This window comes from Brienomyrus brachyistius, chromosome 1, assembly GCF_023856365.1.
Source record: "Brienomyrus brachyistius isolate T26 chromosome 1, BBRACH_0.4, whole genome shotgun sequence".
Classification (NCBI taxonomy): domain Eukaryota; kingdom Metazoa; phylum Chordata; class Actinopteri; order Osteoglossiformes; family Mormyridae; genus Brienomyrus; species Brienomyrus brachyistius.
The window spans coordinates 56,075,660-56,092,712 of NC_064533.1; the positions used below are offsets into that span (position 1 = coordinate 56,075,660).

The 17,053-nt window shown below is 41.6% G+C and overlaps 1 protein-coding gene across 1 annotated transcript in view; it reads left to right on the forward strand.

The window, feature by feature from the left end:
- The first annotated feature begins 5,317 nt into the window (after positions 1-5,317).
- LOC125746568 (PTB domain-containing engulfment adapter protein 1-like) overlaps positions 5,318-17,053 on the forward strand; it is a 72,869-nt gene continuing 61,133 nt past the window's right edge. Inside the window, exon 1 of the mRNA XM_049020823.1 lies at positions 5,318-5,469. Coding sequence (XP_048876780.1) covers positions 5,425-5,469 — 45 coding nt within the window. The 5' untranslated portion in view covers positions 5,318-5,424. The remainder of the gene's footprint in view (positions 5,470-17,053) is intronic.

The window sequence follows — 17,053 nt, forward strand, 5'->3', positions numbered from 1 at the left end:
TAAAATATTAGAACCAGCTGAGTTCGGAGTGGTGAGTACATTTTGCACTGCTCAGTCAGCACAGTTACAAGTAGTGAAGTGAAGAGCGAAGGCCAAATGACTGCAGAGCCAAAAGAACTTTACTCGGAAAAAAGAGGTGAGGGTGAAGATTATCACTACAGAACTGAACAATATTGTTATATTAGTCACCTTTGCGCCAAGTAATTTAAAACTGAGAACCCTTCCTCCCCGCCCCAAAATAGTTTTTCTTTATTTTTTGTAAGTACTTGAAGTTTTGTTTTTGTGTTAAATGCATATATACCGATATTGCATTAAAGAATCGTATCTGAAACTCTCATCTCTATCCATTGCTGCTCTTTGAAAATTTTGTGTCAGACATTTAGGATAAAATGGCTCTTTGCTTTAAAAAAGTTGCCGACCTCTGCTCTACCCAAAGGGATTCTATGCTCAGTTAAGTGGGTGTGTATAACTGAATGACAAAGAATGACAAATCAACAGGCAGCTGCTTACCTGGAATATTGGTTTGTGGGTCAGGGTGCTAGTGGAGCTTCCAGGATCCATTGGCCTAAGTTCAGCTATGGCTTTGTTGTGAAAGCACCAGGGCAAATGTCCTCATGATGATGGCTTTAGTGCCTGTTCTCGTGCACCACTAATTAGCATTACCCTGTTAAACTTGCTAAACTCATCTCTTAGGCTTGGATTTTTTTCCAAAACCTTTTGCACCTAATGATTTAGGAAATTATAGACCTATCTCAAATCTTCTTTAATTTCAAAGATCCTGGAAAAAAAATGTTGTCCATCAGTTGTTTTCTTTCCTACAGAAAAATAATGTTAATGAATTATATCAGTCTGGCTTTAGACCAATTCATAGCACAGAAACAGCTTTAATGAAACTAGTGAATGATTTGCTTATGACTTCTGACCGTGGATGTATATCTTTGTCGGTGTTATTAGATTTAACTGCAGCATTTGATACTGTGGACCATAATATCCTCTTGGACCAGCTAGAATCTGTGGCTAGCATTAAGGGGACAGCTCTCTTTCACAGGGATCAGTGCTGGTCCCACTGCTGTTCACTTTATATATGCTCCCTCTTGATAACATTATTTGAAATCATGGTGTTGGGTTTCATTGCTATACTGATGATACACAGTTATATATCTTCAATTCAACTTATTTTTATATAGTACCTTTCACAACAGAGTGATCCCAAAGTGCTTTACATTGATGTGTTGTGATACATTAAATATAATTTGAGAGAGTAATACAGAATGGGAAAAAGGAAGGAAATAAATTAAATAAAGAAAGCTTGGTGACAGTGGAGGGGAGGAAACAAAAGCTCCCAAGGAGCAAAAAAAACCTCAGGGGGGTCCAAGGTCAACCTTCTGCCAAAACCCCCCTGGGCATACTAACATTATGAAAACAAAAAAGAGTGGACTTGCTTGCTAAAAGCTAGGTATAAGCTGTGATTAAGGATCAAGACAAAGTCCATCAATGAGTCCATTATCCACATTGGACTGTGCAGGGTGGCACTGAAGGCTGCACCCACAATGATACAGTTTGTAAGTCCCATTCATGATGTCATCCCTTCATGGGACTGAACCAGGATTCCAGCTCAGATGGTGCCCACCCCAGCACCATCCGGACATGTGGGAAGGCAGAGAGCTTGGATGCTTAGAACATGCGTTGACACAAAAATGGACAAGCATAGTAGATAAAAATGACGTGTACAGCAGCACCAACAGTCATAGTTGTGGAGTGTTAGATTGCGGGTAAGCTAAACTGAAATAATAGATTTAAAGACTAAGACTGAATCGGCAACCTGAACATAGACTGGTAACCCATTCCACAATATATCTGTTGGGCTAGATGATGCTCACATCTCTCCTGGTTAGAAAATTAGATATCTGGTGCTGGATGACAAAAAGTCCTTACGTTAAAACCAGAAAAACCAGAAGTACTGTTAGTTGGTCCCAAGGGTGCTCGAAATAGGTTTGACAACCTCAACCTCGTCAATCTTCCTACCCAATCTTACACTTTGGTCAGAGATCTTAGTGTTCTGGACTCACCATTTATCACAGACTGAGATTTATGCTTGGATGTTCACATGAGAAGTATTACTAGAACTGCATTCTACCATCTATGGAACATAGCCAAGCTTCAGAAGATGCTATCCTATCAAGATGTAGAAAAACTTGTGCATGTATTTAGGACTTCTCTACTGGGCTACTGTATTGTCCTCCTTTCTGGTTGCCCATCCGGATCCTTACATAAACTTCAGCTAGTACAAAATGCAGCAGCCAGAGTTCTTACAAATACTAAAAAAAATGTAATCATATGAGCTCTGTTCTATGCTCCCTTCAATGGTGTCCATTTAAGTCTCAGACTGACTAAAAATACTGCTATTAATTGAATGGCCTTGCACCAAAATATCTTTGAGATCTACTGGCCTCATACAATCTTCCTCGCTTGCTTTGATATCAAGGAGTAGGATATCTTTTAGCACCTACGGTAGAAAGACCTACAACAGGCTTCAGAGCATTCTCTTATAAAGCTCCACAGCTGTGGAATGGTCTTCAATCGGATGTGTGAGATTCAGGCTCACTCTCAACATTCAAGTCTAGACTAAAAACTCTAGTTGTAGTTTTAGCTAACTGCTGACTCCGAATTGAACCTATAGTGTGAGGTGTAGAGTTGTGTGGGGACTGGTGTCATTGGCTTTGGATGAATTGAACTATCAGTGCTGTCACTCTAGTTTCATAGTTCCTTGTGGAATTTGAGTCCTGACGTTTCAGGGACTCCCCATGCCTGTGTTTAATCTTGCCTCTCACTCCTACTTATGTTGCCATAGGCCGAAGCTTACGTATTACACTCACCTAACTATTTGCACTACTTCTAGTCTCCCCTACTTTGACTAATTGCACATTTTATCCCCCCTACTCCTCTTAGGGTGTGCTGCCTGGAGACCCCAATTATCAAGATATCCTTCCCACCCTGCTGCCTGCAACGTCTCCACTACCTGTGGTGTCTTTCAGGCCTGCTTGCCCTTCTGCCTGTAATGTGTTCCCTGTATGCCCTGCCGCCATGTCACTGTTCATCCTTCCATCTGAAGCAGCACCAACAACTGCCTACCATCACCTGCCTGCCCCCCAATTTGAGACTCAAATGTTAAAATTGGGACAGTGTGAACTGGGACTTTGCCATCTTGCTCATTTGACTTCCACTGCTGGTCCTTGAAGGAAAGTGTGAATTTGCTAAAGACACAATTAAATATCTGGGTATGTAAGTGGGACAGGGACAGGTTCGTGTCTTGGGTGATAAGGTACAGGCGATTGTTAATTTTCCTGTGCCGAATACCAAACATGAATTGCGCCATTTTCTTGATATGGCCGGGTATTATTGTTCCTTTTGTAAGAATTTTTCCATGGTGGTGCTACTTTTGACTGATTTGTTGAAGAAAGGAAGTTTATATGCATGGACTGAAAATTGTCAACATGCTTTTGACAGTATTAAATCCTTGCTTTGTACTGAACCTGTCTTAGCTGTTCCCGATTTCACACATCCTTTTAACTTGGATATAGATGCTTCGGATGTAGGTGGTGGGGCAGTTTTGATTCAGATGGATGACATGAATGTTGATCATCCAGTTTGTTTTATTCCAAGAAGCTGAATTCTTACCAGAGACGTTATAGCACAGGAGAGGAAGAGACTTGGAGCATTTTGAGGTCTATCTAAGTACCTGCTCCTCTCCTACTACATTATACACAGACCATTATCCTTTAGTTTTTCTTTCTAGGATGCGTAACAAAAATTAAAATTTGATGAGATGGGCTTTGCTAATTCAACCCTTAGATAATGCTATTAAGCATAAAAAGGGAATTGAAAATGTGGTAACAGATGCCTTGTCACGCTCACCTGTCTCTTGATTTTTTTTTAGTGGGGAAGTATCATGGTGGTTGCCTGTGTTATGGTAGTTGGAGTGCAGGCCTTTGTTTGGAGTACTGTAATGTTTGCCTAAGCTTGCTTAGTTAAAATTGTGAGAATAAATCTAAGGTGCCAGAAGAGGGGTAAGCACCTTTTCTTTAGTGTCTAGTTTTTCCTCATGTTTTGTATTGTTAGGAAGAAAGGTTATGTTATTGTATTTTGTTTTCTTTTCTTTTAGACTAAAGGTTAGTTTGTGGGGTGGAGTTAGTGTTGGATTTTGTTTTTTATTTTGGCCTTACTGGAGATATGGCCGGGTAGCTCCAAATAAAGAAAGAAATTTAATAATGGGGTTTGGTGTAGTTATTTGGCCCACTCCACAGGTATACGTCTCCCTCTCTCTCGTTCTCTCTCGCTCTCTCTCCCTCTGGTGTGCTGTGGTGTGGTGTGTGTCGGGGCCTAGGCTGGCATGTAACAGGCACCCTCTTTGAGTCTTTTTCCTCTTAACGTTTCTTCCTTCCAGGGAGTTTTTCCTTGCCACTGTCACCTCTTGCTTGCTCACTGTTAGCTTATGCTGGGGATGCTGTAGAGCACTTTGAGACAATATAATGTTGTGAAAACACACTATACAAACTGAATTGAATCTTTTGGTTTTAAAGCTATTAACCATTCATGTATTGCCCCAATGACATGAATATGATGCAATAATTGATAACTATTATACACAGTTATCCAAGGCGTGTGCATTGTTCCCTAGTCTAGTGATCAAAGCACACTTAACTTGTTGTGTCTGTATTGTCTAGTTTTACAATTAATAACCCATTCATGTATTGCTCCATTGCACATTATACAGATACATGCGAGCATTCAAAAATTAATAAAAATTCGTTAGTAAAGAAATGTGGAAAACCAAGTGGTTTGCAACATTTGCCATGAATCCAAAATGCGACCTCTTTTATTAACTATTAACACGATTTTGCACAAATTATGAAATGGCTCAAAGATAAAAAAAAAATAATAATCGGTGTTCATCGTTCTCTGTGTACTGGACATCACAATTCTGTAATTGAAATGTCCGACCTTACTTCCGTGTAAATCATTGAAGTTGGAAAATTTAATATCGAATATGGAGCTAACTTAACCGCCGTAGACGAATGTACATGTAACAGTTTTATTACCACTGTACACACTGTACACGCAGTAATTAAGACTGTGTTCTTAAACTTCATTCATTAATACTCACCATCCAAGCAGGCATTTTAAAATGGGTATTTTTATTAAACTTTACTCAAACGTGCTTTGTTTGGTTGTAGGTTCTTTAAGAATACGTATTGCATGTCACCTTCCGAATGGCATCATTATATACAGCACTGACATCAGCTTTCGCTGTCACTGTAGCAGCGCGTTCCTGTCTCTTTAAGAGCCCAAGAGGCGCGTTTACTGTGCCAGGTTGCCGGATTGGCCTGACATCAGGAATCCCCTAGTCCCGACGGAGGCGCCTGGATGAGGGAGTCAGGAGGAAAAGATCCGGCTGTCTGCAGAACTTCGGTGAGTGTGCCGCTCTTCTCCGCTGCTGTTTGCGCCTCTAAAAGTAGGGAGACCGGGCAGAAACGTCAATATGAGCCTTTTCTTGGTAAAACGCGGCAAATGCCGTAGGGCTGCCGGACTGTGCGGTCTGTCCCATCCGTGTGCAGTGTTTAGGGCAGTGTGAAGTTTCGCCTTTCGCGACTCCGGGTGATTTTCCGAACCACCATAAATGCTGCTTTCCGCCTTGCTGGTAGTTGTAACAGATTGGACATAAAGTTTGCTAGCCACCGCTAGAGAGGACATTTTTGGGTTCGGGTTGTGGGGTTGTCCGGAGATGAACCCGGGATCTGAACGCCTCCAGCTGGTTTACTTGAGCCCGATGGTACTGTGGCTGCAGCCGTGCATGCTGGAGACAATGCATGCCCTTCACGCCCTGCCTTCCCTGTGAGAGCTTGCACTATCGTCCGCGGCTAGGTAATTAACGTGAGCGCCAGGTAAACGCAGGTGAGGCAAGCACCAATTAACGACGTGAAATCACTTTTCAAAATTTGATCCATAACTTCTTGGGTGTTCTGTTGCTTCTCAGATCATTCAAAAATCATTTGTTGCATCGTTCATCTTACGCAGGGCTGAGACATTGTCCGCTTATTATCGTGATTTTTGGACAGATGGCGTTTAAAAAGATGTCGGACTGAATAAGCACTTCAGTTTATTGTAATCACTGTTGTTGTGGCGCTGTTTAAAGGCTGTGCATTGATTTAATCAGATTAACTTCTTGTCTGTGATTTATCATCTCCATGTAAGTCATGCAGTGTGAAGTCCTGGGACCTGCTGTCTCCAGAGATTCCAACTCTATGTTGCCTCTGCTGTGCACCACTCCCCCCTGGTTTAATAATGCTCCTGGTCACATCAGTTTGGTCTGGAGCAGCTGCCCTCGGCCTGTGGGGAGCGCTGTTTCTAGTTGCCTTCCCTGTCTGTTGTTTGTTTGATTCAGTTGGGAGGTGGAGAGCATAGTCGTTAAGAGACAGGACTTCCATGCCTGGAAGATACTTGTGCCATCTGTCCTTCCCAGGGTGGCTCCAGGCTTCCCTGATGGATGTGTTTTCTGCACAGGACCTTCATCCACAGATAAGATGCCCTCTTACATGTTGGCAGCATAGGGTATGAGAGTCAGACTGTGATAAATGGCTTTTCTTTCTGGACTGATGGGAGCTGCTGTACCCCACAAACCTGCCATCTGAGCACCATTTAGCAGCTGATAGGGTGAATGTGCTGACAGGAGAGTCAGCTTTGTGCACTCTGCATTACATTTCCATCAGATCTTTGCTTGTCCTCTGTTTCTCTGAGCAAATGTGTTTTCTGTAAGGCATGTTACATTTATGTCTATTTGTATTTAGCATACACTTTTGTGCAAAGTGACATATAATGAGACTCATGGGCTTTCTTCGTGCTCTTTTGTGCATCATGTAACATTTGAACATTTCCCAGCAGCAAATATGAGTCAACCTTCTGATTAAGTTGTTTTCCAGCTTAGCAACCTGTAAGGACTGCATCTGCAGCGCCACTCTGTAAAAGCTAACTCTAGTTACACAAGCCTCAAGAAAAACTGTCCTGCTGTATAACGGTACAACGCACAGCACACACATTGCCCCAGCAGGGAGTCAGGTGACCCCCTCTGTGCTTCTTCAACATGTCGGTTTGCGTTTACAGTGATTCGCCAAGGCTGTGCAGACCTCAGTTAAGAGACGCAGCACCTTTCAGTGGACCTGAGATGTTTGATCAATATGAGCCTTTACACACTACCTTCGCAACTCGATGTAATGTGGCCTTCATTCTGTTGCCTTTGTTGATTTTATTAATGTATCAAAATTTGTTTTCCACTTGATGTATTTTATCTAACCTGGATGACAGCCAGGGTCATTATGAGACAGGAACCTGATGATATGGACATTTATTTGGGAGGGGGTGCTGGTCTTGCTGCTAGGGAACTTGCTGCTTGTAGCAAATACTTTGTAGATCACACTTTGTAAAGCAGAATAATCCTATATATGTGAAATTGGCAGAGAAAGAATGGCTTGTCTTGAAAGACATCTTAGCTCTCATTTTTTCTGATGCTAAGATCTGGTGCTGTGTGAATCTTGTTTCACCCTTATCTTCTGAGGTATTTGATTTGTGTGGCTGTGTTCCCACAGAGCTCCCTGGAGGTTAAACAGTTTTATCACACGCTAACCTTGTCAGAGATGGATCTAGTTTTAGACTGTGAAAATGACACATGTAACAAAGAAACCTTGTTAGAGTGCTGCATATGTGTCTTGTTTGCCTCACCATAAAAGAAACGTCAGGAAAGGCAGTGAGCACTCTGTGACGAGAAAACTACATGTCATTTTTTGTTCTGTGTCCAGCACTATGAAAACATCTCTTGTAGTTAAATAATGCAGTCACAGATGTGTGTCCAGTGGTGGGGAGTAGCTGCTTGTTCATGTCACCAAATTTTGTCTTTGGAGCGCAACGTGTTCAAAGTGCATGAGGAATGCAGGACCTCCTTCATCATTATTGCAGAATGGTATTTGGCACCAGGTACATGCTGGAGGGAGGCTGCGCCGGTGCCTGGCTGTCATATGTGGGGCTGTTCTGTCCACTGTCTCCGGGAGCATCCCTGCCATGTCATCTGGTAGGTACCATCAGCAGAATCAGCACTAGCGATCTGTGTGTGTGTGTTCGACCCCCGCTCATCTGACTTCAACCAGACATGGCCAGTCACACCAGAGTTGCCCCCATCTGATTGTACTCAGTCACATAAACCTGCTCTTTGAATTTGACTTATTTGTTGTTAATAGATTTTGTTTATCTGTGTCCCCATCTGGGCTTAAGAGTGACCCGGGGTGTGAGGTTTCGGGTGAACCTCCTTGCACATTCTAAAACTTAGTGCTTCTCAATATTTTTTCCCATAAAGTAATAACAAAAAGACAGTTCAAAGTCAAATATTCCCAGTGCCACACAGGGACTTTTATTATCAGACAGCTGCACATATACATGAAAAAAATGACTCAAAAATAAGCTACCGCCATATATTATTTTACCAACCAACTCCTCTTTGCTAGCTAGCCTCGTGTCTGTGTCTGTCTCCATGTTGTCACTGCATGTAGGACTTATGAGTGTGGTGGAGGGGTGGGGCAGGGTGCAGTTGTGTGATAGACAAACAGGGAAAGAAGACATGGGTCAACAGGTGGCGTTACGAGTATAATTTTAAAGCAACACAAACTATATCAATATGAACAATATTGTCTCATATCGATATATTTTCATACGAAATATAATCTTAAAAACTTGATACATCACGCCGCCCTAGTTTACCCTAACCCTAAATCTGTCAGGTGTGGCACCTATTGCATGTGAAGGTGAACTTATTTGTGTATCTAGCCTGTCACTGCTGGAAGGTCTGCAGCTCGGTATTGCTCAGTCACTGACGAATGAATCATTAAGATTTACCAGCTGTCAGAAAGCTGCTGCTTGGTTTTGATTGCAGAGAAGCCAAGGGCTTGCTTTAAATTAAGATACAATCATTTACCATAACTTTTTTTTTTTCTTGTGTGAAATTTTATGGTGAAATCCATGATTTCCAGCAGAGCAAAGCGAGGCCATCTGAGTAAATGGAGTGTAAAATTATATTTGAATGGAAATGCGGCAGCCAGTTATGAAACTGTCCCCGTTTCTCTCCAGATCTGCAGACAGTAGGCAGCCACAGACAGGTACTCACAAATGCTGCGTGCACTCCTGCGTGTTGCTCATCCGAAAACTTGACTTATCAGACCATGAGGCAGCAGTTCCATGTCTTTGATCTTTATGCCTTTTTAAGATGCATGAGTTAGAATGTGGCTATACGATTCTGACTGAGTATTTGTCCTCAGAGGGATTGCCCATTCAAGCCATAGACTTTTTCAGTGTACTGCTTCTGAGCTTCTAGTCAAGTTTAGCTTTCCTCACCTCCATGGTGATGTCACCTTAGTTACTGTTCCTCATATAACAGTCATCAATCTTCATCATTGAGGCTCCTCCCAGGCATGCCCCAGACCTCATCTGCTTAGAGAAGCCAGAATAATTGCCATTTTTTAATGAATGATCCTAAGCGTTATGAGATGTTAATAGGCTCATTAATTCGTTATTTTATTCTACTCTCATTTACGTTGGCAGTTAGCTGGTATCTTATAATGTCTGAGATGTTTAGACTTCACCTTCCTGCAGGTGTGCTGTTCTCTGAATGACAACATGACATGGGGAGCAAAGTGGCTTCCCCAAAGCCCTCCACTTGGCAGATAATCTCTCTAATGACCAGGAAATCAGGTACGAAGCTCACACATCACACCAGCCTCCCATGGATCTATGCAAAGCAGCACTTTTGCTGTAATTAAGGAGGTCAGCTTGATATCTCGGGCCAGCTTTACGCATTGTCATGGAAATCGAACGTGGCTGTGTTCTTTGCATTTTTAATCACATTAATTTTCTGATGTGGTTATAACATAGTTAACATAACTGTGCAGGTCATTTTAATTTCCCATGCAGTGTAAGAATTTCCTCAATTACCTGATGCTGATAAGTGTTGCTGAAGCCAAAGACAGTGCTCCAGATTTTTTTTTTTTTACAGTAGTAGCACTAGTACTCCTAATTAAAAAATTTAGGAGCACCAGCACAAAATTTAGGCTCACCACTTAGATCGACATGCAGTGCAATAGATTTTTTTCATCTTAACTCTATTACTGATAAATACGTTGGTAATAAACATACAATTTACAGAAAATATTAGTTTTAATGCTGCTTTTTTCAACATCAAAGTTTGTTTCATTGTCACCAAAGGGCCATGCGAGAACAAGGATGCTTTTGGATCAGGCACAGTTAGATGATATCCTGCACAGAATCATCCTCAACCTGTTATGATGGTGACAGCCTAGCAGTAGCTCACCACTCTAATCACTCTCTCTCTCTCTCTCTCTCTCTCTCTCACACACACACACCAATAGGGTTGGATATCCTTTAGATTTTATCGAGTCCAAATTGCAGTTCTTCTCATTAAATCTGGTTCTGATTAATTCTTTGCTCTGATTATAATATGGTAAAAAAATCATCAAAATGTTTCAATAACAAAACACTGCATTCTTTTTAAAGAGTTCAACTTTTTACAGCACAGGTTACTTGAAGCGGGGTGACATGGTGGTGCAGTGGTTTGCACTGTTGCCTCACACCTCTGGGACCCGGGTTCGAGTCTCCGCCTGGGTTACATGTGTGTGGAGTTTGCATGTTCTCCCCATGTCATCGTGGGGTTTCCTCCGGGTACTCTAGTTTCCCCCCACAATCCAAAAACATGCTGAGGCTGATTGGAGTTGCTAAATTGTCTGTAGGTGTGCATGTGTGAGTGAATGGTATGTCAGTGTGCCCTGCGATGGGCTGGCCCCCATCCTGGGTTGTTCCCTGCCTAGTGCCCATTGCTTCCGGGATAGGCTCCGCGACCCAGTAAGGATAAGCGGTTTGGAAAATGGATGGATGGATGGGTTTGGAAAATGGATGGATGGATGAAGGTTACTTGAAGCAGTTATGTCATTTCCATATTCTGTTAAAACAAAATCAGGGGGCTTCAAGATACAATAAGGTTAACAACTGCACTCTGAATCTTGGATGTCAGTTTGCCATTGGTATCAGTAATACTTTACATTTTTGTTTTATATGCCTAAACTGAATTGTTATGCAGCTCCAGATTTAATCTGTAAATGGTAAATAAGTCAGCTTTTATCCATAACGCAGCTTAATACCTGGAGGTACGTAAACCATATTAATGAAAAAATGGCTTAATGAATATGTATGCTTTCCCTCATCAGCCATTCATTTAAAAATGTATAATGCCCACTTAAGCCATGATTGTCACAAATTTGGCTTACACATTTGTACATAAAGATTGGCCTTTGGGTTTACTAGCAGACAATTTCCAAACTAACAACTGGGTTGCAGTCTTAGTAACAGAGTATTTTTGATTTAAAGATAGTGGGTTTATAACCAAAATATTGAATAGCAATAGGCGATATCTACTTTTCCAGATATTACACTTGGGTATATGCCAATTTGATTGTATTTTAAAAGGCAAAATTTTTTTTTAAATCCCTCAAGACACTGTTTTGCCAAAAGGAAATACCACACAGTCGTCCAATGTTGGAAACAATGGACATACGAGGGCACCCACATACATTGTGAAGATTCCGGTCACCCTAGACAGACCACACCAAGGGAGGATCATCGTATTATGTACCAAGCATTACAGAAACCCATGACATCGGTGTCTGCCATCCAGCCACATTAATTGGCCACTCTACAATACCCTATGTCATCCTGCACCGTGTCTCGATGACTGGCATCAGCCGGACTATGGGTTCACCATCTCATGTGTAGGCTACTGTTTACACCAGCTGTGTTTGGAGTGGTGTCGTAATCGGAGGCATGGACTAATGACGCGTGGCATCATACCATCTTCAGTGTTGAATCTTAGTTCTACATTACCATGGATGACCGTCATGTGCACGTATGGTGGGGGGGAGAACTAGTCCTGCTAATGTTGTGGAGAGAAACACCATCATTACTCCTGGTATCACGGCATGGGGAGCCATAAAGTATGACTTCAGGTCATCTCTGGTAGTGCTTCAGGGTATCCTCATGGTACACGGCTACTTCAGTGACTTCTGCATCCACCATGTCTTACCCCTCTTTAGACGGTACCCTGGTCTTTCAACAAGACAATACCTGTCTACATATGGCAAGTGTATCTACGGACTGCCTGCTTCATGTTGAGATCCTCCCGTGGCCAGCCAGGTCCCCTATTCTTTCCCCAATCGAACATGTGTGGAATCAGCTTGGACATCAACTCAGGCAGGATCTCAATGGGCCAGTTACAACAGCTGTGGGCCAACTTAATATGGCTGTATGAATCCTGCACCGTATTGCCCAGGGGTGTGACACCCAACTGACATGGGACCAGCCGTGTGACCATACTGCCAACTCTGTCATCTGTTTGATCTGATGATATAATCATTACGATAGTCACATGACCTTTCACCATGTGCAGATTCTTTTCATTTCCACCAGTCTGTCTGCGTGCTTAACTGTTTTGTCACTGAGTGTACATAAGTAGCATATATCGATAGATTGAAACACTATCATAACATTTCCATAAAATACATGGGGTAGCACATCTCTGTAGACTAAAATACTTTTATTAGAACTAGGGATGGACTATTTTTTCAGTTCCAACCCAATTCCCAAGCAAGAGATCTATGTATTTTAATATAAGCATATATATTTATTCTTTATTTTTTTTAAATGTATGCCAAAAAAATCTTTAGGCTACTAGAAAAATGCATTCTGTTCCATCTCTTTTGTACATCTTGTTTTAAGTGTTTTTGAGGCAGTTGCAGTTCAGTTTGAATATTTTCCAAAGACAATATAGGTGGTGAATGCTTAAAATGCCCCACAGTTTTTCTCCCACTGGCAACAACGTCCCTTTGTTGTGATAGCAGCCTGTCATCTGTCACAAACTGTAGCCTTTATGCAAAACAACCCAAGCTAGCGATTCCCAAACCATTCATCGCTTTTTTTGTTATTACTTGCATTGTCTCGCACAATTGTGATTTGGATTTTCCACCAAACGCTACTCCCACCTATCAAAACTTTGTTTTTACAAAAATGATGTGCCACTAGTTGTTGTTGTTGTTGTTGTTAAAAGCACAATATACTTCCAGGTATATTACGTTGTGGGATTGCACAAATAGCTCCTATTTTATGTTAAATCTTTTTAGAGACTGTCAAAACCTAAGTAAGTAAGTATTGGCTATGATTCGGTCACATATGAACGATACTCGATCCGTCAAATAGGTCTTCTTTGGCGCCGATACCAATCCGAATATCGCACCAGTGCATCTCTGATCAGAACGTCCTACCTTTATAAAACACAAGGGTATTTGATTACGATACAGTGAAATACTTTATCAGAATATGCTGTCATAAATACATGGTAAATACTGACACATTGATGCCTGATGTCAGGTAATTCGATATACAACATAAGAAACATCAATAGTAAATAAGTGCGATACTGATAGTAAACTGTGATAGATGCATTTAATAAAATATTTCATGTACGAATGTTAAACATAGAAGATAAATTACACAAGACTCAGCTCTAATTCCAATGCAAAGTAGGATAGGTTGATTGGCGAGCACATTGTGTGCATGCACGGAACCCAACGGTAGGATGTTTCTGTAGGTAGGATGAAATGTTAGAACACCTGTTCTCAATACCCTACACACCAATCCTCACTTCCCCCATTCCTCCCCCCGTGTTTCACTTAATAAGAACTATACAAATGAGAGGAGGCCATTCGGCCCATCAAGCTCGCTTGGGGAGAACTAAACTAATAGCTCAGAGTCGTTAAAATCTTATCTAGCTCTGATTTAAAGGAACCCAAGGATTCAGCTTGCACTACATTATCAGGAAGGCTATTCCATACTCTGACTACGCGCTGTGTAAAGAAGTGCTTCCTTAAATCCAGCTTGAAATGTTCTCCTGCTAATTTCCACCTATGGCCACGAGTTCGTGTATTTAAACTAATGCTGAAGTAACTATTTGGTTGAACAGCATCCAAACCTGTTAGAATCTTATATACCTGGATCATGTCCCCCCTCAGTCTCCTTTGCTTGAGACTGAACAGATTTAGCTCAAGTAACCATTCCTCGTATGACATTCCTCTAAGACCAGGAATCATTTTTGTGGCCCTACGCTGCACCTTTTCTAAGGCCACAATGTCCTTTTTAAGATATGGTGACCAAACCTGCACACAATATTCTAGGTGAGGTCTCACCAAGGAATTGTATAATCTTAGCATTACCTCCCTTGACTTAAACTCCACACACCTGGAGATATACCCCAACATCCTATTGGCCTTTTTTATTGCTTCCCCACACTGGCGAGAATGGGACATGGAAGCTTCAACATACACACCAAGGTCTTTCTCATGATCAGCTACCTTTATTTCAGTGACACCCATGAAATACCTGTACTTTATATTTCTGCTCCCTAGATGGAGTACCTTACATTTATCGACGTTAAATTTCATCTGCCAGGTATCGGCCCAGTCACTAATTAAATCAAGATCCCGCTGTAGCTGCTGAGCCGCTAATTCGGTATCTGCTACACCACCCACCTTGGTGTCATCTGCAAATTTCACCAGTTTACTGTATATCCATATCATTTATGTAAATTAGGAACAATGGTGGTCCTAAAATCGAACCCTGCGGTACCCCACTATGAACGCAGGCCCACTGTGACATTGTGCCTCTTATAACTACTCGCTGTTTCCTATCTGTTAACCAGTTATCAATCCAGGTCGCTACGGTACCTAAAATACCTGTCGCTTTGAGTTTAAGTAGGAGCCTCTTGTGGGGGACAACATCAAAAGCCTTTTGGAAATCTAAGTAGATGACACCATAGGCCTTCTTATCATCAACTTCCTGAGTAGCTTCCTCAAAATACTCCAACAGATTTGTTAAACAGGATCTACCTCTCCTAAATCCATGCTGGCTATCCCGCAAAATGTTATTGGAGTCCAGGTAATCTACCATTTTCTCTTTGATTATAGCCTCAATAACTTTACCAGTTGTACAAGTTAGACTGATTGGCCTATAGTTAGACAAATTACTTCTATCCCCTTTTTTGAAAATGGGCGTTATGAAGGCGTGCTTCCAATCAGAAGAACAAGTGTCCTTCAGATAAGGATTTTTGAAACTTAATATATGATTAAGAAAAAAAAAACAAAAAACAAATGTCGTGTTATAAATTTGGTTGCACTGCCTGCAATGGCCACAAAATGTGACTAAATGGTTGCAGTTTGGAGCCCTGACAGGTCTCCTTTTAAGATGAAGTAGAAGTTGAAGTTGTGCAGTAATGAATAGTGTTGTAAAAGTCACTTTTGCTGCTAGCTTGTGGAGTGCAGTGTGTTGCAGCTTGAATGAAAGCTAAAAGTTGTAAAAATAAATACATCACAAACATACAGCTGACAAGGAGCCAACTTGTACCTAAGTGCTGCTAGGAAGAGCTTTCAGTGAGTGACTAAGTCCAAGTTAGCATTGGAGCAAGAGCTGTACTAAGCAGTGTTAACAACATTCATAGTGTAAAATGCAAAAGCATCTGGCTAAATCAGCCCATGACAATTGAATAGCCATGGAAGGTTGAGTTTGTGGTGGTGTTCCCAGGAGAGATTCATCTTTACTGGTTTGGAGATGCTCTGGTGGTCTGTTCAGACATGATTTTGGATTTTGTTGTGAAGTGAAATGCGATTAGCTTGTCTGTGTCTCTTCTGTGTGTGAGGAGCTCTTTGGGGAGCGTTTGGCTGTTGTGATACCAGTATGTGTTGGAGGCTCCGTTTCTGACAAGTGGTTTTGGTGTAAAACCAGCTGATCGACACAAACAGGCAGAAGATTAATGTTGTTTTCCATCTCCATGCTACTCACTAAAGCAAACAGGAGATGTAATCCTATGGGTTATTTAAATCACTTTGGCGCAAGAACCTGTCTCGGACTTTCAAAGGCATGCTGAAGGACACGGGACACACCTCCAGGGATAAATCTCATTAAACTAGTGGCCTGTGTGTGCTGTTGTCATTTGAGGTTCTAAATTTATACCTCTGGGATATCACTATGCCTCCACTATTGCTCCCTCCATCAGTGCTAGCCTATTGGGTGAATTTAAATGGTCCATTTAGGTTGGAAATAATGCCTGCTGTCCCCAACCCCCATCCCTTGGTGTGATTTGTGTAATTGTTATTTATGAATTCACAAATTTTACAAGGAAACATACAGATTTAAGGTAATCTCTGATAGCCCCACAACAGCATGTATAAGTGGCTCATGTATTGTGAAACGGTCACTTAAAGATGCAATTATTATGGTAATAGGGTTTGGAAAAATCAGTTCCCCTGTCCAACATGGCAGAATCTCCAAAAGCACTTAGCGTCTTGTGTGACCTCCAACTAACATCGTAAAGGTTGTTTGTACTAATTACTTTAGAAGCTATTTCTATGAAAATTGCTCAAGACAGATTTGAATTGCCCCTCTAATATACAATTTGTAAATTATTTTATGATAATCATAAAAAGCAGCCTCATGAGCTGTTATTGAATGCTTGTGGTGATTTCTGGCCGAAATGGATCACCTGGGAACAACTCCCCCAGTCCATTAACATCAGCAGACAGACTTCATAATTAAACACGATTGAGCTGCTCACTGTGATAGTACTTGTACTCCTTTTAACGCTTGTCCACATAAGATTTGCGCAGGTTTAGGTGCACACTGCCCAGTGGGTCATAGCCTCATAATTCTTACAATTTGATTCAGATGTTAGTTGGAGGGGAAAGGTCTTACAAATGGTGCCCCGTGTACCGTCAGGATACCCTGATGCACTACCAGAGGTGACCTGAAGTCATACTCTATGGGATATTGAGCTCATGGCTATGTATCTCAGCTAACTGGCAGCTGTCACTCACTTGCTGGCCATGTTTGCATCATGACATAAATA